This window comes from Erythrolamprus reginae, chromosome 2 (assembly GCF_031021105.1).
Source record: "Erythrolamprus reginae isolate rEryReg1 chromosome 2, rEryReg1.hap1, whole genome shotgun sequence".
Classification (NCBI taxonomy): Eukaryota; Metazoa; Chordata; class Lepidosauria; order Squamata; family Dipsadidae; genus Erythrolamprus; species Erythrolamprus reginae.
The window spans coordinates 282189114-282211443 of NC_091951.1; the positions used below are offsets into that span (position 1 = coordinate 282189114).

Consider the following 22330-nt stretch of genomic DNA (forward strand, 5'->3'; position numbering starts at 1 on the left):
TGGGTGAATATATTTTTTTTATCAAGGTCTATTTTTGGGTTAGTTCATTCTGAATGAAGCAGCTGTTTTCAGCTTTAGATTGATTGAATACAGACATTTCAACCAAGATACAGCTGAAAACAACTGTATGTGTTCAAAAATGGATCAACTCAAAAAATGGAAATTGATAAAAATAAATATCTAATGTTAATTCTTTTTCAACAGAGATGATATTACTAGTACATAGATATTCCAATTATCACTCTGTGAACTGGCTGTTTGGATTTCAGAAGAAAAATAAGACAAATAAGAAGCAAAAGAGAAAATGTGGCTTATAATTAGCATTTATTAAGCTATAGAAAATGCAAGTGGATCAAAAAATAGAAAGAGAGAGAATGAATTATATTTAAAAACACTTTTATTTCTTCTAAAGTGATTCCCATCTATCATTTAAAAAGAAAAGTATCATCCTTTAGGTTAAATCACTTTATTCACATACTAAGTCAAATAATTGACTAAAATTATATGATAGTCAGCTTTGATTTACAGATGGAATTCATACTAAATATTCATATCTCCATTTGCTCTTGTTCCTACCTAACATACTGAACTTTTTCCTAAAATAATTCTATACAATTATTTCCCATTAAAGCCATTGTGAATATAAAATCAACAATATAAATTATGATTGGAAATAACAGTGCTTAAAAATATGCATCAGCAAATAATGGAAGCAATACGATGGGTAAACAAAGCAGAAATGAATACATGATTTAAAAAAAAAAGATACTGAAGGGCTGTTTTCATGCATGTTTCAAAATCTTGCAATTAATCAAGTTGACTGCTGCTATAATTCATACCAGATCCTCAAGCAGGCTCACTGAGGTGGATAAGATGTTATCTTTTGCAATGCTCGGTCATAAGACATATTACAGTTTCTTGTACTTTGTTGCTCTGGAGCAACCAAAAAGGAATACACTGTACAAATCGTGCCTTTATCAAAACAAGGAGAAGGAGAGAGAGAATTAAATTAAGATTAAATAATTCCACACATGATCTCACACTTTTATAAATTAGAACAACACAACATTTAGTGCACCATAGCAAGACTAAGCTAAAGGCATTTGGGGGTCAGAGGCAGACTTTCAAATCTCCCATCACAGACATTGTCATGAATGGCATCCAAATGAAGCCATGTTGCTGTAGTATATTTAACACCTTTGCCTGGAAATGAAAATATCTTTAACAATACATTAGAAAGCTTGTATTTTTGCTGCACATTTGTGCTTCAGCTCACCTCTCAGCAAGCTTCTAACAGTTGTCTTTCTGGTCCCTCTTGTATATTCTAAGTACAATAGACATTCAAGTAACATTGTGCTATTGCCATCCAAATATGTTTTATTCCCTTTGCCATAACATCCAAGGAGCACATCTAAAATTATGTTGGTTGGAGTTTATGGTCATTAAAGTTTATAGTGTAAGGAAGGTATCAAGAAACAGTTTTGTCTATCACTGATATCCAAGATCTTTCTATAATCAAAAATGTCAAGACTAGTCTGGTTAGAAAGAACCTGGGATTTTCTGCATGCAATGCACTGAAGAGTGTTTGGAAACTTCAGATTGTGCAGAATGCAGCTGCGAGAGCAATCATGGGCTTTCCCAGATATGCCCAGGTTACACCAACACTCCACAGTCTGCATTGGTTGCCGGTCAGTTTCCGGTCACAATTCAAAGTGTTGGTTATGACCTATAAAGCCCTTCATGCCACCAACTTCTGCTGCACGAATCCCAGTGACTGATTAGGTCCCACAGAGTTGGCCTTCTCTGGGTCCCGTCGATGAAGCAATGTCGTCTGGCAGGACCCAGGGGAAGAGCCTTCTCTGTGGCAGCCCCGACCCTCTGGAATCAACTCACCCCAGAGATCAGGACTGCCCCCACCCTCCTTGTCTTTCGCAAACTCCTTAAAACCCACCCCTGCCATCAGGCATGGGGAAATTCATTCCCCTGGGCCGTTCCGTTTTATGCATGGTTTGTCTGGGATGTATGATTGTTTTTATATTAAAGGTTTTAAACTGTTTTTAATCATTGGATTTGTTCTGTGTATTGTTGTTGTGAGCAGCTCCGAGTCCAGGGAGAGGGGCGGCATGCAAATATAAATAATCATAATCATAATCATAATCATAATCATAATCATAATCATAATCATAATCATAATCATAATCATAATCATAATCATAATCATAATCATAATCATAATCATAATCATAATCATAATCATAATCATAATCATAATCATAATCATAATCATAATCATAATCATATTCATATAATGTAAGCTAGAGATTCCTCATCATTATAGTGTTATAAATATTCAGGTACAAATCCATAATTAATATGGATTTGGTGAAGCACCAAAAAGATCTAAATCCATTAGTTAAAGTATTCTCAATGTACATCCCCAAGTCTTTGTACCATACATGGCTCTCAGCCAAAGGTGGGTTCCTGCCAGTTCAGACTGGTTCTATAGAACCTGTAGCAGGAATTTCCCCTCCGCTTGTCGAACTGGTAGCAATGGCCAGCTGGATGCATCCCTGAACTGGTCCTCTAAGTTGAAATTCATCCACCAGAGCCAAATTTACGAGAAAATAACCCTCTGCACAAGTGCAAAGTCTCAAGTTTAACCTGGGAGCAACAGGGCAAAACATGCATTTCCGGCACAACCTTGTCATCTTGAAGAGTTGAAGGCCACAGTGAGCTGTAGACTTCAACTCCAAGATTTCCCTAGGCAGTCTTGAAGTCCACACATCTTCAAGATGACACGGTTGATAAACTTTGTGTTAGAGGAGAGAACTCTATTTTTGCAACCTAACTCAAATTCATAACTGGATTACCAAGATTTCATGGGCTAAACATCCAAATGTTTCATCACCAAATGTAACATATCTCAGTGACTCTTGTGCAAATTCTTCTGCCGTTTTGGTGATCAGATTGGGTTGCTTATGCATGATCATTGGAGTAGAAACAGCAAAGGGAGTCACTGCCTGAGATAAGGAGAAAGATAACAGTCATGTTTCTGGTTCAGATAGGTTCTTAGAACTGGTAACGCTTGCAATGAGAGGCTCTGCCCACATGCCCAGAAGCAAAATCATTTAGAATCCACCACTGATCTATATCTATATCTATATCTATCATCTATCAATCATCTATCATCTATCATCTATCATCTATCATCTATCATCTATCATCTATCATCTATCATCTATCATCTATCATCTATATCTAATCTATATCTATATCTATATATTTTATCTATATTTATAGTATCTATATCAATATCTATATTATCTATATTATCTATATCTATATCTACAGCTACAGCTACATCTATATTTTATCTATATCTATGTTATCTATATCTATATCTATATATGTATCACATGTAGCTAGATATAGATAGCTAGATATAGATATAGATATCTAGGTATAGATATGTATCTCTATCTCTATCTAATCAATATCTATTTCTATCTACACCATCTACATCTATCTCTCTATCTCTCTATCTCTCTATCTCTATCTATCTACCTACCTACCTACCTACCTACCTATCTATCTACCTACCCACCCACCTACCTACCTACCTACCTACCTACCTACCTATCAATTTATCTATCTATCTATCTACCTACCTACCTACCTATCTACCTATCTACCTATCTACCTATCTATCTATCTATCTACCTACCTACCTACCTACCTACCTACCTATCTATCTATCTATCTATCTATCTATCTATCTATCTATCTACCTATCTACCTATCTACCTACCTACCTACCTACCTACCTACCTATCTATCTACCTATCTACCTATCTATCTATCTATCTATCTATCTATCTATCTATCTATCTATCTACCTATCTGCATAAACATACATACATATACAAAGAAGACAAAGGGATTTTTATAAGCCGGAGGAAAGAAAATATGATAAAACTTTACAAATTCCCCAACGTGCAATATATTCAGTTGATTTGTTGCTTGTTGCAAAATGAAAAAAAGAAAGGTATTACCTGTATCACAATTCCTTTTGACTTATATTCCACTTGAAGTGCTTTGGAAAATGTATATACAAAAGCCTAGGTAGAATTACAGAGAAATCAAGAGTTTACAGAGTTTTAAAGACTATGACATTGATTGTACATGTTTGTCAAATTGTTTGGTAGATCTAAAACCTGATTTCATTCAAACCTCTTTTTCAAATTATTTCCATTTTTTTCCTTCCTATCATTACCTAGTGTCATTACTGAATAGTTCTTTCCTATTGCACTCTCATTCAGTTAAATTAATTCAGGTATAAAAGACCCTTTGAGACATTTGCAAAATATATAGTATGCTAATTTGGAAAATAGGAATATCCAGGAATCCCAATCAAAAGATAGCTGCATATATTCTCTCCCTCTAGTGAGCTGGGAGTTATTTTTATAAGTAACATGTTCAGGTATTCCAAATAAATATTTGAAAAGAGAATAATAATTTAAGAATTGGGACAGATAAACAAGCTTGAGGAAGAAAGATGAAATGGCTCAAAATAAAACTGACACAGTTTACCCAATTCTCCCCCTCCTGTTTTTGGCAAATCATATTCACTTTCTGCTAACTTTTCTTTTTAAGTAACTTGGCATTAAAAGAAAAATACACTTTGGATAAAGTTTCTGCCTTATTTTTGGTCTTGCTTAATTTGTGCTGGCAGAATAACGTCCCATCAGCCTATGTACACATTTATTTAGATTTATTGGATTTATATGCCGCCCCGAGTTTGCGGAGAGGGGCGGCATATAAATCCAATAAATCTAAATAAATGTGTACATAGGCTGATGGGACGTTGTCCTGTGTTTCTATTTCATTAGTTCATGGGAGAAAAAAGCCCCCCACTTTCTCTTTGGTTTTCCAGTTTCTCTAAGAGCAGGACTCTGAATAATCTTTACAGAGTTCATCACAATCTTCTAATGGAGGTATGTCTGATTTTAGCTTTTAGAAAAGAACATCAGGAACATCACACAGCTATTCAGATCTCCCTTTAGGGAAGCCCAATGCTACTATGACAACATATTTTTGTAGCCCCATAAAACCGATAACAATAGATAAAATCTGAAATACCCCCCAAAAAAATCCAAGTCATACCTTAGTTGCAGAATAGATTGTATATAAAGGACAAGGAAAGGTGCCAAGGGCTGATGAAAGATTAAGAATTAGACCTTTTTTCCTGAAATGTAAAAAGAAAATAACTTTTAGGTATCTTACATGCACAAAAGTATACTGCTCAAAAAAATAAAGGGAACACTCAAATAACATATCCTCAGTGAATGAAATATTCTCATTGAATACTTTGTTCTGTACAACGTTGAATGTGCACAACAGCATGTGAAATTGATTGTCAATAAGTGTTGCTTCCTAAGTGGGCAATTTGATTTCACAGAAGTTTGATTTTCTTGGAGTTATATTGTGTTGTTTAAGTGTTTCCTTTATTTTTTTGAGAAGTGTAACATGTTTACTCAGTACTTACCCAAGCTCAATTTTCTTAGAGTATTAAAGATTTGTGGCATTTCATTGAGCTAACATGTATTTGCACTCATATAAAACAAAGACTGCAAGATCCCTGCCTTTCCTTTGATGTTCGGAGAAATCCACAATTAAAAAAACCTGCCGTAATGTATAACTTTTAAAGACAACCTGCAAACTGCTAAAATAACGTTAACTAATGGATTCAAATGCCTGGTGAGTTTGTAGTTCATTAGCAGTTGCTGTTGCTCAATTTATGGTCAGAAGCAAATTGCCATGGTACATCCTTTCTATGATACTGGATGGGTGCATAGGTTGACCTTGTGATATGGCCTAATACAGTGATGGAGAACCTTTTCCCCCCCTCAAGTGCCAAAATGTGCCCACACTGATAATTCAATAACTCCCAGGTGCCCCCCCACCCCTACTTATGCATGCACAACACCCATGCTGCCCCACCCCCTTGCATGTGTACTCTCGTCGCCAGTGTTTTATTCCAAAATAAGAGAGGACCACGTTGTAGCCTTAATTCACTTTATTAAAATTAGCTGGAATGGACTTCAAGTGTAGATTAGGCAATTTGGAACGGAATCCCTACAAAAAGCAAAGGCGGTGCGGCTTGCAGTCCTTTTAAAACTTTTTTTCCTTTGGAGGCACGACTTGAAAGCCGCTTGACTTTTGCCGCTTGCATGTTGCCAGCTGCATCTTAGCCAATCCGTGGCCGACATGCAAATGGAGGAGTTTTGCATACACAACAACTCCCTTCCTTCCCCATCCCATTTCCTGACTTCCGTTGGGCCTCCGCTGGAGCTTTGAGAGGGTGAAAACACCTGCCCCTCTGCCCCCCAGAGGTCCTCCAGAGGCCGGAAATGGGCCATTTCCCAATTTCTGGTGGGCCTAGTAGACACATTTTTCACCCTTCCCAGGATCCAGTGGCATTCTTGAAGCCGGGGGAGAGTGAACATCCTCTTCCCCTCCTCCCAGAGGCCCTCTATAGGTGAAAAATATCCAACCAGAGCTTCCACGTGACCCAAAATTAATCTGTGCACGCTAGAGTGGAGCTAGGGCAATGACTTGCATGCCAACAGCTATGGCTCCATGTCCCACTTCTGGCACGCATGCATAGGTTCACCATCATGGGCCTAATATCTAGTTTTTGACTATGCAGTACTCTGGAAAATGGTGTGATTCATACCAACTCAAATCATCCCACAGTTCTTTAAAATCAAAAAGCTTTCCTGAAGAAAGCAATAAATAAATAAATTACAATGTGAAAAATTGCATTACCTTGCCACCATTTGTTTCAAAATGATTCGCGTCATCTAAAAAAAAGTAGACCTCATAATTTGTTTGACACATTTCAGCAAACATTGGCAATATAGCCACCACAATGCCCTTAACAGTATATAGTATATACTGATGTCTAAAATTAGATATTGATTTTGTGTGTGTGTGTGTGTGAGAGAGAGAGAGAGAGAGAGAGAAATTTCCCCCCTTTTGTTTTGAAATAAAGTACTTCTCTGCCTGAAAACATTCATAGAATTGTTGAGTCAGAAGGTCCCATGAAGGATGTAAATACAAGTTGATTGTCAAATGCCCAAAATGCAACTACATGAGTAGACTGTGCACAACAGTCATAACTTCGAGGAAAGGTCATAAGTAGCCTTTTTGAAATTCATGGTAACTTGACCAGTCATTAAACAGCTGGTTGTAAGTTGAGGACTACCTGTACCCACATCATTTCAGATGTGCTTTCTATCCTAAAAAATATGGATTCAAGTAGCAAGAAAAACCTCTTACATCTTGTTAAAGTAAACTAATGAGAAATGATAGTCAAGAGTTTTCCATGATGCTTCCATGTAAGGCTTTTGTTATGCAGCTATTGTCTGCATATAACATTCAGATTTTCTTCTATATTATTATTATTATTATTATTATTATTATTATTATTATTATTATTATTATTATTTATTAGATTTGTATGCCGCCCCTCTCCCCTCTATATTCTTCTTGATAGAAAGAAAAACTAATTAAGTGGAAAAAACAGACTTGCCAAGGTGGGACAGTCCAGTTGCTTATCTCTGCTGAGGCTGCACTGAATGCTATTTTTGACAAATTTTCAAATCTAAAATCAAAGGGCCTATTTAGAAATGCATACAACAACCAAAATATTTTGCATCTTTTATTGGTTTCTTTTTGTTGGTTTGAACCAACAAAAGTGTTTGAACAAATATCAAAGCAGCAGTTGTCAGATTCTGTTTAGGAAAAAAAACATTTGATATCACGTAAAGATGTTTGAGATAAGCTGTAAACACAAAACTTAAGTAGCCTTTCCTGATAGCTCAGAAGGAAATGTGATAGCAAAGGCTTTAGTATCATATTATTAGCTAAAAGTGCATTGAACCTATATCAGTTCAAGTTATACAGCTGTCCCAAATTGTTAAGAAAAAAACCCCCTTGTTTTGCCAGGACAAGAGTCAGGAACTAAATGCTGCATTATAATATTTTTAGAAGGAAGGAAAACTCAGCCAGTGATCATTTTGCTGAAGTAAAGCTGTTGTATACAAAGAAAGGATTTATGACAGATGCACGGGAACAGTCTTATTAGTGCCCACTGAGTAAGAAAACTGGAAAATGACCTTCATGTTTACACAAACCTCAGATGATTAGCTGATAGGGACAAATGGTTTTTATATTGAAGGAGACATGCTTAAAAACAATCCAATCATTTTGTATGGTGTTTGGAGGTGAGGTACAGGTTTTAAGCCTGTCGGTGTCCTAAACTAGTACCCATTTTATTTTAAAAAGAACATTTCGAGAAATTGTGCCACTGAAAGGCTATATACAGTGATACCTTGTCTTATAAACGCCTCATCATACAAACTTTTCGAGATACAAACCTGGGGTTTAAGATTTTTTTGCCTCTTCTTACAAACTATTTTCGCCTTACAAACCCACCGCCGCTGCTGGGATGCCCCACCTCCAGACTTCTGTTGCCAGCGAAGCACCCGTTTTTACGCTGCTGGGATTCCCCTGAGGCTCCCCTCCATGGGAAACCCCACCTCTGGACTTCCGTGTTTTTGTGATGCTGCAGGGAAATCCCAGCAGGAGAATCCCAGCATCGTAAAAACGAGTGCTTCGCAGGCAACGGAAGTCCGGAGGTGGGGTTTCCCACCGAGGGGAGCATCAGTAAAATCACAGCATCGCAAAAACACCGAAATCCTCGAAACCCCACCTCCTGACCTCTGTGTTTTTGTGATGCTGAGATTTCACTGAGGCTCCCCTCGCTGGGAACCCCCACTTCCAGACTTCTGTTGCCAGCGAAGCGCCCGTTTTTATGCTATGGGAATCCTCTGCTGGGATTCCCCTGCAGCATAACAAAAACACGGAAGTCCGGAGGTGGGGTTTCCCATGGAGGGGAGCCTCAGGGAAATCCCAGCAGCGCAAAAACGGGCATTTCGGCTGGCAAAAGGGGTGAATTTTGGGCTTGCACTTATTAATCGCTTTTCCATTGATTCCTATGGGAAACATTGTTTTGTCTTACAAACTTTTCACCTTAAGAACCTCATCCTGGAACCAATTAAGTTTGTAAGACAAGGTATCACAGTACTTTCCTACATTGCATATGATAAGCAGGGATACTAATATACCTGTTTTCACATATTTACCACTAAAATTAATTTGATTGTATGATGTGATGGGAAAGTAAAAATGACTTTAGAAATTTTGTTTTGCTATCATGCACTAGCCATATTCAGTTTTAGACAGCCTAGGTGGTTACCCATTCTGATGTCATGTTTCAACATCCAAGGAGGAAGGAAGCCAGCATAAAAGCAAAATGGAAGAACGGGAAATTCCTGGATGCAAATGATACAACAGAAGCAAGTAGAGTTGTTAACCTGATCCTACGCAGCTTTCACTCAGGCAATCTCACTCTACTCACAAGAGCCTACAAAACCTTTGCCAGACCCATCCTAGACTATTGCTCATCTGTCTGGAACCCATACAGACATCAACACCCTTGAAAATATCCAAAGATACTTCACCAGAAGAGCCCTTCACTCCTCCACTCAAAACAGAATACCCTACGAAAATAGACTAACAATCCTGGGCCTAGAAAGTTTAGAACTACGGCACCTAAAACACAATTTGAGTATTGCCCACAAGATCATATGCTGCAATTTCCTACCAGTCAATGACTACTTCAGCTTCAACCGCAATAACACAAGAGCACGCAACAGATTCAAACTTAATACGAACCGCACCAAACTTGACTGTAAAAAATATGATTTCAACAACTGAGTTATCGAAGCGTGGAACTCATTACTGGACTCAATTGTGTCAACCCCTAACCCTCAATACTTCTCCCTTAGACTCTCCACGATTGACCTCTCCAGGTTCCTAAGAGGCCAGTAAGGGGCGTACATAAGTGCACTGGTGTGCCTTTCGTCCCCTGTCCAATTGTCTTTCCTTTCTTTCACCTATCTTATATATTCTCTTCCTTCCATATATCCTCTCCTCTAAGTTCACTTTCACCCTCTTTTATATTATCACATGTCTATTTTTCTTCCTATGTATCTGTGTATTGGACAAATGAATAAGTAAGTAAGTAAGTAAGTAAGTAAGTAAGTAAGTAAGTAAGTAAGTAAGTAAGTAAGAAAGTAAGTACCACCCTTAGTCTATGGGATGACAAAGAGTTGCAACCCAGCAACTTGTGGAAGGCCAGGCATTGTCAATGTGTGTTTCTTTCAAATGTCATGCCTTACTTTTTGGCAAACAAACATAAAGAGCTGGTCAGGTCTGTAATACATACCTTAGTGACAGACATGATGTTGCAATTAATGAGGTCCTGTTGAAAATAATAAATGGATTACATGGCAGTTGTGCTGATTTGAAGAAAACAACATACTCAGAAAATTCAAGTTGACCTCAGTTTCTATAATGAGATGTTTAGAAATCTGTTCCCACCAGGATTGCATGAGCCTTCCTATTTCATGAGGATTAATTTGCTTATACAGGATAAGCCAAACATTATTTAACAAGATGGCTTGTATAGAGAACAAGTAAATCTTCCCCAACCTGACATTTTTCCTTTCTATAAAATTGGTATTTTGCTGCAGAAATAAACATCTTGACTGCTTACAATCCAAAACAACATTTTTTGTGATGTTCCATTACACTTCCTCAAACATCAGATTGTGTCCAGAAATGCATGTTTGATTCTACTCAAAATGTTAAACAAGAACAACCAGACACACACATGCAGAATTCTGCCTATAATAGAGGAATCTCCCCAGACTAGAAGCCTTCTCTTGGGAATGAGTCTTCGGAGAGGGGCGGCATACAAATCTAATAAATAATAATAATAACAATAATAATAATAATAATAATAATAATAATAATAATAATAATAATTATTATTATTATTATTATTATTATTATTATTATTATTATTATTATTGAATAGATAAGGCTCTGAGGAAATTAGTGGGAGTCAGTTCTAGCCCTTTGGCATTTGTATAGTGCAGTGTTTCCCAAGCTTAGCAACTTGAAGATATTTGGACTTCAACTCCCAGAATTCCCAAGCCAGCAAATGCTGGCTGGGGAATTCTGGGAGTTGAAGTCCAGATATCTTCAAGTTGCCAAGATTGGGAAACACTGGTATAGTGGATCCAGGCTTACTCTGTGTTTGAACTCTCCTCCATGCCAGGTTGAATGCTTCCTGACACAAAACTTAATAAAAAAAATTATTCAGATGTGAATCAATGGTCAAAGTTAGAAAAGTTGATTATTAGTTACCTATTTATTTCAACAAAACCTAGTCCCATATTCTAGAGCAGGGGTCTCCAACCTTGGCAACTTTAAGACTTGTGGACTTCAACTCCCAGGGTTCCTCAGCTAGCAAAGATGGCTGAGGAATTCTGGGGGTTGAAGTCCACAAGTCTTAAAACTGCCAAAATTGGGGACCCCATTCTAGAGAATATGGGGAGATTATCACAGTAGAAATGTACAACAGCTATTACCTGAAACATTCTTTAAGCCCTGATAAACAGTATAATATTTGGGAAGAGGCTTAATCTTGAATGCTGGAGTATAAGAAAGAGGGTTAGGAAAGCTTAGTTGAGCTTACAATACTCTGTGTTTAGGCTCTACTCAATTGAGTCAACACAAATTATGTGGAGTTGATTCTCTGGTCTATTCTATGTAGTGTGGATAATGGTACATTTTGTGAGAAAAAAACAATATGCGATCTTATTACGCCGATGATACCTAGTTATACATCTCCACCCCATGTCCAGTCAACGAAGCAGTGGAAGTGATGTGCCGGTGCCTGGAGGCTGTTGGGGCCTGGATGGGTGTCAACAAACTCAAACTCAACCCAGACAAGACGGAGTGGCTGTGGGTCTTGCATCCCAAGTACAATTCCATCTGTCCGTCCATTACCCTGGGGGGGGGGGGAACTATTGACCCCCTCAGAGAGGGTTCACAACTTGGGTGTCCTCCTCGATCCACAGCTGACATTGGAACATTATCTTTCGGCTGTGGCGAGGAGGGCGTTTGCCCAGGTCCGCCTGGTGCACCAGTTGCGGCCCTACCTGGACTGGGAGTCATTGCTCACAGTCACTCATGCCCTCATCACCTCGAGGTTCGATTACTGCAATGCTTTCTATATGGGGCTACCTTGAAAAGTGTTCGGAAACTTCAGATCGTGCAGAACGCGGCCGCGAGAGCCATCGTGGGGCTCCCTAGATTCACCCACGTTTCTGCAACACTCCATGGCCTGCACTGGCTGCCGATCGGTTTCTGGTCACAATTCAAAGTGTTGGTAATGACCTTTAAAGCCCTACATGGAATTGGATCAGAATACATCCGGAACCGCCTTCTACCGCACAAATCCCAGCGGCCAATAAGGTCCCACAGAGTTGGCCTTCTCCGGGTCCCGTCGACCAAACAATGCCGTTTGGCGGGCCCCAGGGGAAGAGCCTTCTCCATGGCGGGCCCGGCCCTCTGGAATCAACTCCCTCCAGAGATTAGAACGGCCCCCACCCTCCTTGTCTTTCGCAAATTACTCAAGACCCACCTTTATTGCCAGGCATGGGGAAACTGAGACATCCTCCCCCAGGCTTTTATATTTTATGTTTGGTATGTATGTGTTGTATGGTTTTAAATTGTTGGGGTTTTAGATATGTTTTATTTTAATATTAGATTTGTCTCACTGTTATATTGTTTTTGTATTACTGTTGTGAGCCACCCCGAGTCTTCAGAGAGGGGCGGCATACAAATCTAATAAATAATAATAATAATAATAATAATAATAATAATAATAATAATAATAATAATAACTATTATAGAAGAATCCTTATTACTTATACTATTATAAAAGAATCCTTACCTCATCTTTGTCTGGGATATTAAGAAAATGACACGGAATGCGATTAGGTAGCATTCCAACATTGTTAACTAATAAAAAAGAAAGAAAAAGCAAATTAGAATCATGAAGTACAGCAGGGCCTTTGGATCACAAGCAGCCTGAAGTCCCACTCTTTTGGTCTCCAGGGTGGCTCCTAATTTGTATTGACATTTTTAAAGGGAAAGCTCCATTTTTCTCTGTTGAAAGATGTAAAAAAGAGACTAAACCATTTATGCCTTTGGTATTTTTGATGAAATAACCAGCTCCCTATAAGAGGTTCTCAACCCTGACTGAAGATGGGGGTTTTTTCTGAAGACAGAGAATATACATAATAGTATCTGATGAGCATCACTTGCTTAACATAGGGTGTAAATATATAATTGGATATCTTCCACACATCAGCTTACTGATGTCAAATCCCATGTTGATGAATGACCACTGCCAATGGTTTCCTATAAATTGGATATATACTTTCCATACAATACAATAAATTGGAGATTGTAAGGCTTTGGATAGGAAGAAGGTGGCTGTGACTCAGCAAGGTGCAATTCTTGTGGGATTTTGGTCTGTCAGGGTCAGAAAATGAGAGACTTCTGACTCTGGACAGGTAATACTCTCGTGTATAGGGAAAAGGTAAAAAGGGCAACTGATAAAAATTGTTTTTATTAGTGTCCCCAACCAAAGTGGTTAAAAATCATTTTTCCCCACTTGTCATTGGTTGCTTTTATTGATGGGTGTCTTTAAAAAAACTTTACCAGAGTTTTTGTTCAAAAAATAAAGATTACATTTAAGTAATTCATAAAAAGGAACAACTCTTTGAACCAGTTTAATTTTTAGTGACTTCAGTTTTCTATTCTTGGTTAACTTACCCAAAATTCCAATTTCTAACCCTTGAAGGTTTTCTTCAATGTTTCCATATATGTCATTTTCTGTGAAGTCAGCTTGTATGATTTTCACAGTTCTCTTTGTTGTTTGTTCTGCATGGTGGAGAAGGAGGGGGGTTTATATTAATTTATTTCCCCCCTATAACTAAGCTTAAATAGATTAAATCAATGAACAAACCAAAGCAGGGACCTTACCTGGAATATTACATGCATTTAAATAAATTTTGAGCCAGTTTGCTGCGTGTGAGAATGGCAGAACTACTGGAAAACAGTTACTATACGACTTAATATTAATTTTCAATTAATTCGTACCCAGTGCTAAAAGTTACACAATGAATAACAAGCAGCTTCCAAAATTTATTGTAACTTTTACTAAAAATTTATTTTAGCAAAAACTACACAAATTTTGGTTACCTTAAAGATTAACAAATGAATTAGCATACAAGCTTTAGTATGAATACATTTTGGTCAAATCCTTAGTAAGCAAAATACAAAGTGATTATATATTATGCCATGAATACAGTACTGTATATCATTTTTATTTTTTTTTGGTCTTCTAGCAGTTTATGGTGTTTTGCTATCAGATTTAGTAGCATTTTCTTGAGGAAGATAGAGTGAATCACAGGACAAGATTCACTGCTGTTGCAAGGTTTCTTTAATCGATGACAAGTTAGCTCCAATAAAAATAGTTTTAGAACAATATAATGCATTATTTTGATCTATTGATTGCAATGACTTGAAACATAATACATATACATAATACATTTCTGATCATTTATTCAAAAACTGAAATTACAATGGTGCTGAAAAAGATGATTTATGACCTGGCCTCGAAGTTGCAGCTGGCACAACATCCATGCAGTCACTGGATTCTGGCAATTGGTACACATTTATGATAGTCACATTATCTCACAGTCATGGGATCGCCATTTGCTTCCATCAAGAAAATGCTTCCATCAAGCAAAGTCAGTAGGGAAGCCTATTGCAAATCGTGGTCAAATGTTGTTGCACTTAACCCACAGTGATTCACTTAATGAAATGCTAGTCCCAACTGCGGATTGAATGTGAAGATAGCTTGTACAGGAAGCCATGATGGTTCATTTAAAAACTAAAACAAAAATTGAAAATTGCACTTTATTTGAATGTAACAGAATTAAATCTGGCATCCCTACCCAGGCATTATTGTAGAAATTAAAGCTTTCTGCATGCAATATTAAACCAGTATTTTTTTTCTCTCTATTCCCTTCCTCTAAATTAACATTCAGTCTGATTAGACTTGAAGGTTTTCTCAATGTTTTGTATCATTTTTGTTTCATTTTAACAAAGAATTCTGCTGTGAGGCTACAATGTGAACATGAGACATCTTGAGAGACGTTCTTTCTTTTTAGAAACTTACCAATTTCCAAGGCTACCTTCTCCAAGTTTTTGAGTGACCGACTTATGAGTACCACATTTAACCCATGCTTGGCAAGCTGAAAAACAAAGTTTAGCAATATTTAGAATTTTATGCTGAATTAATGGAGCCTCTCCTGTGTGAAAAAAAAAATACTTAAATGCTGTAAACCCAGTCCCACCATTGACAAGAATTGAATATGGTGGTTGTGGGTCTGTCTTCATATATTTACTGTGTAAAATTTAATACATTTTCTTTACATTATTTCCTGGAGAAAATCAATGTGGTATCTATAAGTCAAAAATATTTTGAGGTCATTTTTGTAAGAGTTATACAAATATTGATTAATTGATTAATTGTATGACTGTTATAAAAATGATCTCAAAATTTTCTTCTCTGTAAACTAGAATATCCAAGTTTTCGGAGAGGGGCGGCATATAAATCCAATAAATCTAATAAATCTAAATCTATAGGGTGACTACTCAAAATACTTTGTTTTTTAATCTTTTAAATTCTTTAAATCTATTTTCTTTCCTGGTTTAAAATATGGTGCCATAAAACCTAGTGTTAGATCTTTCACTGTTTTATTTGGTGTGATCCATTACACATAGGTCCCAACTTCCTTGGAATAGTAATATTCTGTGCAAACAGGTGGTTTTCATCTCACCTCCCTGGAATCTGATGTCATGGAAAGCATCTGATGATACTATCAATTTATTGACAGAGAGCTCAGTTCATTTCCTGTATTTGAAGCCAAGCTTAGTAATTTCCATAGAAATCTTTACCATGCAGAACACAGTCTGTTTGTATCAAGTTGTTCCGAACCCAGATAATTATTGTACACACTAGATTGTCTGTGTATTAAAGTAAAGTATTTTTTAAAATATCTTTTGTATACCTCTTCTTATGCAAGAGGTGACAGGATGGCTCAGTGATTAAAGATACTGAGCTTGAACCCAGGTTCAAAACATGGCTTGGACCAGCCCATCTACGAGATCGTCTCCTGCCATATACCTCCCAGAGACCAATGAAATCACAAAGAGTTGGCCTCCTCCAGGTCCCAATGACTAAACTATGCAAGTTGATGGGCCTGCGAGGAAGAACATTCTCTGTGGCTGCCCTGACATTATTGAACCAACTTACCTGCCCCCCGGTGTCCGCACTACTCCCACCCTACTGAAAGGCTGTGAAGATCTGGTTTTGCAGCCAGGCCTGGGGGCCTATGAATGTAACATCTTATCATGTCTGACTGCAACTGTTCTATATAATTGTGGATTCGATTGGTTAATTCTTTTTCGGTTTATTATTGTTTTTTTAATGTTCTTATTACTAATTATTTGACTTATCTATTGTATGAACACAGAAAATGGGATATATGGGTCACATTTATTAATTTGCTATTAGGACCTGCAGGGGTAAAACGAAAGAGGGCAAAAATGCCAATCAGAACATTCCTGCACAACTTTGGGCAAAAAACCCCTGCGGTGCAAGGGATGGTCCCCTTGAACTTAAACTTGGGCTTGAACTTGAACTTGACCCTCTCTTGCTCCCTGCCCCATGCCCATGTATATGGGGAGGCTCACCCACCATCTCTGGGCATGCGATGGGTGAGCCCCAGGAGCATCTCTCTTCCATGACCGGGCCGGCCGATCCTTGTAACCATGGCGGGGAGTGGCCCGTCACCTTCCAAAAAGTGCCCAAAGGAGATCACACAGTTGCTGAGATACCAATATTTTCATCCCTTACTGCCAGAAATTAGTCTTTATAAAAAAGAACTACTCTGAAAAGCTAAAGAATCAATTCTCAACAAATGAAGCAGCAAAAATGTGGAAAACTCAAAAATATCACTGGTTACAGCAAACCACCTTCCCAAGCTGAAGGAAATCAGTAACTGGCAGATGATTTGAATGTGTTCTACTGCAGGTTTGAAAAGAAACCACAACTACCCATCTGCACAACCTCCATCCCAGACACCCCAACAACAGCTAAATCTTCTACAACTGAACCCATCCCATTGGGTTTACAACCCCTAGTGTTCACAGAAAAGGAAGTGGAAGATCTATTTTACAGACCGCAGCCTGGAAAAGCACCAAGCCCAGACAAGATAACTCCTTCTTGCTTAAAAGTCTGTGCTGCCAATTGGCCCCTAGCTTCACCCAAATCTTCAACAAATCACTAGAGTTGTGCTATGTTTCTTCCTGCTTCAAATGCTCTACTATCATCCCAGTACCGAAGAAGCCCTCCATCAAGGAACTGAATGATTACAGACCAGTTGCTCTAACATCTGTAGTTATGAAATCCTTTGAAAGGCTAGTGATGTTCCACTTGAAAACCATCACAGATCCACTGTTAGACTCCCTGCAATTTGCACACCGAGCAAATAGATCAACAGACGATGCTGTTAATATGGCTCTACACTACATCCTACAACATCTTGAATCTCCAATGACCTACGATAAGGTCCTCTTTGTAGATTTCAATTCAGCATTCAACATCATCATACTGGATATTCTCTTAACCAAACTAAATCAGCTAGTGGTACCTGAACACACTTTTCGGTGGATCACAAGCTTCCTAACAGTCAGGAAGCATCAGGTGAAGCTAGGAAAAATCACATCAGATACATGTACAATTAGCACAGCCCCCCCCCCAAGTCCATGTACTTTCACCACTTCTCTTCTCTCTATACACCAATGACTGCATCTCAACCAATCCATCTGTAAAACTACTGAAGTTTGCAGATGATACAACAGTGATCGGACTCATTCGAGACAATGATGAATCCACATACAGACAGGAGGTTGAACAATTAACCTTGTGGTGTGACCAGAACAATCTAGAACTGAACACACTCAAAACCGTAGAAATGGTGGTAGACTTTGGGAGAAACCCTTCCTTCCTTCCTTCCACCTCTCACAATACTAGCCAACACAGTATCAACAGTAGAGACCTTCAAATTTCTAGGTTCTATCATATCTCAAGACCTAAAATGGTCACCTAACATCAAAAACATCATCAAAAAAGCACAACAAAGAATGTTCTGTCTGCGCCAACTCAGGAAGCTCAAACTGCCCAAGGAGCTGCTGATACAGTTCTACAGAGGAATTACTTAGTGTGTCATCTGCACCTCTATAACTATCTGGTTTGGTTCTGCAACCCAACAAGACCGATACAGACTTCAGAGGATAATCAGAATTGCAGAAAAAACAATTGCTGCCAACCTGCCTTCCATTGAGGACCTGTATACTGCATGAGTCAAAAAAAGGGCGGTGAAAATATTTACTGACCCCTCACATCCTGGACACAAATGTTTCAACTCCCACCCTCAAAACATCACTACAGAGCACTGCACACCAAGACAACTAGACACAAGAACAGTTTTTTCCCGAATGCCATCACTCTACTAAACAAATAATTCCCTCAACACTGTCAAACTTTTTACTAAGACTGCACTTCTATTTCTACTAGTTTTTTTTCTCATCATTCCTGTCATCCTTTTCCTCCCACTTAGGACTGTATGACTGTAACTTATTGTTTGTATCCTAAGATTTTTATTAATATTGATTGTTTCTTCATTGCTTATTTGACCCATATGACAATCATTAAATGTTGTACATCATGATTCTTGACAATGTATATTTTCTTTTATGTACACTGAGAGCATATGCACCAAGACAAATTCCTTGTATGTCCAGTCACACTTGGTCAATAAAAAATTATATTCTATTGTAAAAGAATGTAATTCAAATGGAATTTTAGATCAGTTCTCATGGTTGAGGCAGGGTCAGCTTATGTTGTTCTTCAGCAGAGTGGTTGAAAGGCAAATCTTTCATTCTGCCATCACCTTGCCAGTGAACTGTAGCCTCCCTGGTTCTCAGATGTCAATTAAATCCAAAGAAAAAGAGAATTTAGTTTTTTCCACCACTCAGGTGCGTACATGGTTATTTACCAGAGTGGTGGAATGGTATACTATATAACCTCAAATACCATTTCAGCTACCCCCTTGTTTAAAAAGAAAAACCCTTTGGCAAGGAAAAAAAACTTTTCAAGAATTTGGAAGATGAACTTTGGCACAGTATTAATGATAAGCTATTTACAAAAAAAGGTAAGAATGTATTCCCAACTATATGAGCCCAAAATATTTAATCATGAAATACATGTTTACTACCTCCAAGGAGTAGGCTCTTCCAATTCCATCTCCTGCTCCAGTGACCACTAAAAAAAAGGAATATAATCTTTAAATATCTTATTCCCTTTATACATTTTAATATATTTATATTTCCCTTTCATCTTCAGAAGTAAGACAGGTAAGGGCCTAGCAAATGCATTTGACTTAATTTATATTAGAGCAGAGTTTTTACTACATTAGTTTTGAAACAGTTTGGAGAGCAGCAAATGGGGAATTTGGTGATTTGGTTTTATAATACATATCAATCAAATTGCTTGTCTAAAATCTCTTTAAATTGCAGCCAAGACTATACTTGCTGGAAAGTGGAAAAATGAAGTTAGATTATTCAAAAAGTTGTACTTTAAGAGAGTTTGAAATTAAATGCAGACATTATCTTAAAAGTAGCAAAAGCCTGAATACCAAAAGTCAGAAGAAAGTAAATTATTACTTAATTTCTTGGACCCTGCTTTAGGAAGATATGGACTCAGTAAAATTCATTGAAATTTTTTCACCTGGATATAATAACAGATCAGAGCTAGAGGCTATACAATACTATAGAAATTTGGTGCATAATTGAGAAAATATTGTTTTTAGAAAGTATGAGAATAAGACATCCAAACACGATAGATCTAAAATTAAAAATATGTCCCTTTTCACTAGAAAATAAATATTAGTGAATTCGAAGGTATTTTATGTAGACATAGAAAATAACATCTTTACAAATGCTCTAATTTTTCTTAATTCCTGAACATCCGAACATTATGGTTTCAATAAGGCTTAATCCTAGGAGAGAGCATTTGGGACTACAAATTGATTTTGCAGTGCTTCTATTGCTTATATTTGTTTCCCTCCAAGAGTTTACTTTGTAATTATGTTGTAGCAAAAGTTCATACAAAATACCATTGTAAAAAATTGTAAGAGATTAGGAAAAACAAAACCTGGTGCAGTTCAGCATTCATAAGTCTAGTATAGTTGTGAAACAAACCTACCATCTTCTAATAAGATAAGCTGTTTGTTTGGGGGTTTTTTCCTGCTGAAGATACTTGCAGATTCAAATGAGAAATTAAAAAGGAAAAAAACATAGTTCTCAATCTTTTATGTCTTCTCATCCAATCCTTCTCCCTCTACCAAAGAATATGAATCCCATCAAGAATTTCATGGCAGTTACATGTTTACAGGTGATCTAAGATACTTATCATTAATGGTTAAAATTCCAGTCTTATTCTGTGATGCATCCCACCATTAAAGAACTACATCCCAGACAAGAGAATATTTATTTACATATACAAAACATCTACAGAATCATACTGGAATAAAAAGATATACACACATACTCACAAAATAGCAATTGAAAATCAGAACTGTTACTATTAAAAATATACTTCTCAAAAAAAAAATAAAGGGAACACTTAAACAACACAATATAACTCCAAGTAAATCAAACTTCTGTAAAATCAAACTGTCTACTTAGGAAGCAACACTGATTGACAATCAATTTCATGTGTTGTCAACACATTCAACTTTAAACAGAACAAAGTATTCAATGAGAATATTTCATTCATTCAGATCTAGGATGTGTTCTTTGAATGTTCCCTTTATTTTTTTTTTGAGCAGTATATTAATGCAAACAAATAGCCAGTTGGCCTCCAAGCCATTACTTGCCCATTTTAAATGTTTTCCAAATAAAGGAAAATCATTTTCTATGCTCTGCAGTAAAAAAGAAAGAAAGAAAATGAAAGGAACTCCATAGCAATGCATTAGAACAATAAAATAAGGAGGGGAAAAAATTTGCAAAAGAAAAAAAACAATGAAACAACCCCCCCCCCCCCCAATTCTCCAGGCTTTTAGAGATAAACCATATGGAAAACCAACTTTCTAGCACTGAGCTAATATCTTTCACCTCCACATTGGCATATAAGAATAGCAAAGGTGCCTTTACCTGCCCATTCTCCCATTGAACGAAAATAAGATGGAGGCAAAATATTCCATATGTAAGGAAGAAAATACTTCAAGAACCAAATGCACTTTAGCAGGAAAATGGAACAACAGAGGCCTCCAAGGAGAGCAAGCAGCAACTGGAATTCATCCATGAGAAGCTGATACAAGGAAAGCTTGGACAAGTGCTGAAACTGTCCTCGCTTTTGTCCAACCTGCAACTACAGTACTTGGAAAGCTGGGCTGTTACAGTAGAAGAGAAATAAATATATACCCAATCATAACTGAAGTCATTTGAATCTTTTTCCATAGATTGCACTCAGAATAGTAACAAAATGATGTCTTCCTCCTGAAATGTAACAGTATAGCAGAAAAACAAACCAAAACATGAGTTCCAGAGCCAAGTTGATACTTTCCTATTTTTATAAAAATAACACAATGTTTGGGCTTCCTTGAGATGAGCTCATTCCTAATATATGGAAGCTGTCTTGATGACACCATCGTCTGATGGTGATGATCTGATCTCTCAATTTCTTACTGAGCGTCACTGTTATCTCCTTGTTTATAAATTCACTAACCCTACAGAAGAATAGAATACAATAGAGTAGAGTAGAGTAGAGTAGAGTAGAGTAGAGTAGAATAGAATAGAATAGAATAGAATAGAATAGAATAGAATTCTTTACTGGCCAAGTGTGATTTGACATACCGGGAATTTGTCATCATTGAATTTGCTGTTATTCCTTCCAACATTATTTAGTGGATATACAGAGCAATCTTTATTTTATTTATTTATTTATTTGTTTGTTTGTTTGTTTGTTTGTCAAACATATGCAGGATAACAGTATTTTGTATAGACATAACACAGGTTAAAAGTAACGATAAAAGAGGACAATAGGATATTAGGACAGGGATGGTAGGCACAGTGGTGTGCTTATGCACGCCCCTCACTAACCACTTAGAAACGGGGAGAGATCAACTGTAGACAATCTAAGGTTAAA

The 22330-nt window shown here is 37.3% G+C and overlaps 1 protein-coding gene across 1 annotated transcript; it reads right to left on the reverse strand.

Moving 5' to 3' along the window:
- Positions 1 to 426: 426 nt before the first annotated feature.
- On the reverse strand, positions 427 to 21352 carry HSD17B3 (hydroxysteroid 17-beta dehydrogenase 3). Its single transcript, XM_070736893.1, has 11 exons — positions 21337 to 21352; positions 19398 to 19444; positions 15233 to 15308; positions 13822 to 13929; positions 12935 to 13002; positions 10355 to 10390; positions 6829 to 6863; positions 5164 to 5245; positions 4053 to 4118; positions 2871 to 3020; positions 427 to 972 (listed from the first exon to the last, which is right to left on the reverse strand). Exons 1-11 carry the CDS (start codon positions 21350 to 21352, stop codon positions 877 to 879), a joined length of 780 nt encoding a protein of 259 aa, XP_070592994.1. The 3' UTR covers positions 427 to 876.
- Positions 21353 to 22330: the final 978 nt, after the last annotated feature.

Bases quoted from the DNA above. Each gene is read 5' to 3' on its own strand.
- HSD17B3 (XM_070736893.1), bottom strand. The intron at 15,309-19,397 runs GTAGTAAACATG...TTTGTTTTTCAG, and splicing joins GAAGAGCCTACTCCTTGGAG to CTTGCCAAGCATGGGTTAAA. The intron at 6,864-10,354 runs GTATGTATTACA...ACTTTTTTTTAG, and splicing joins ACATCATGTCTGTCACTAAG to ATGACGCGAATCATTTTGAA.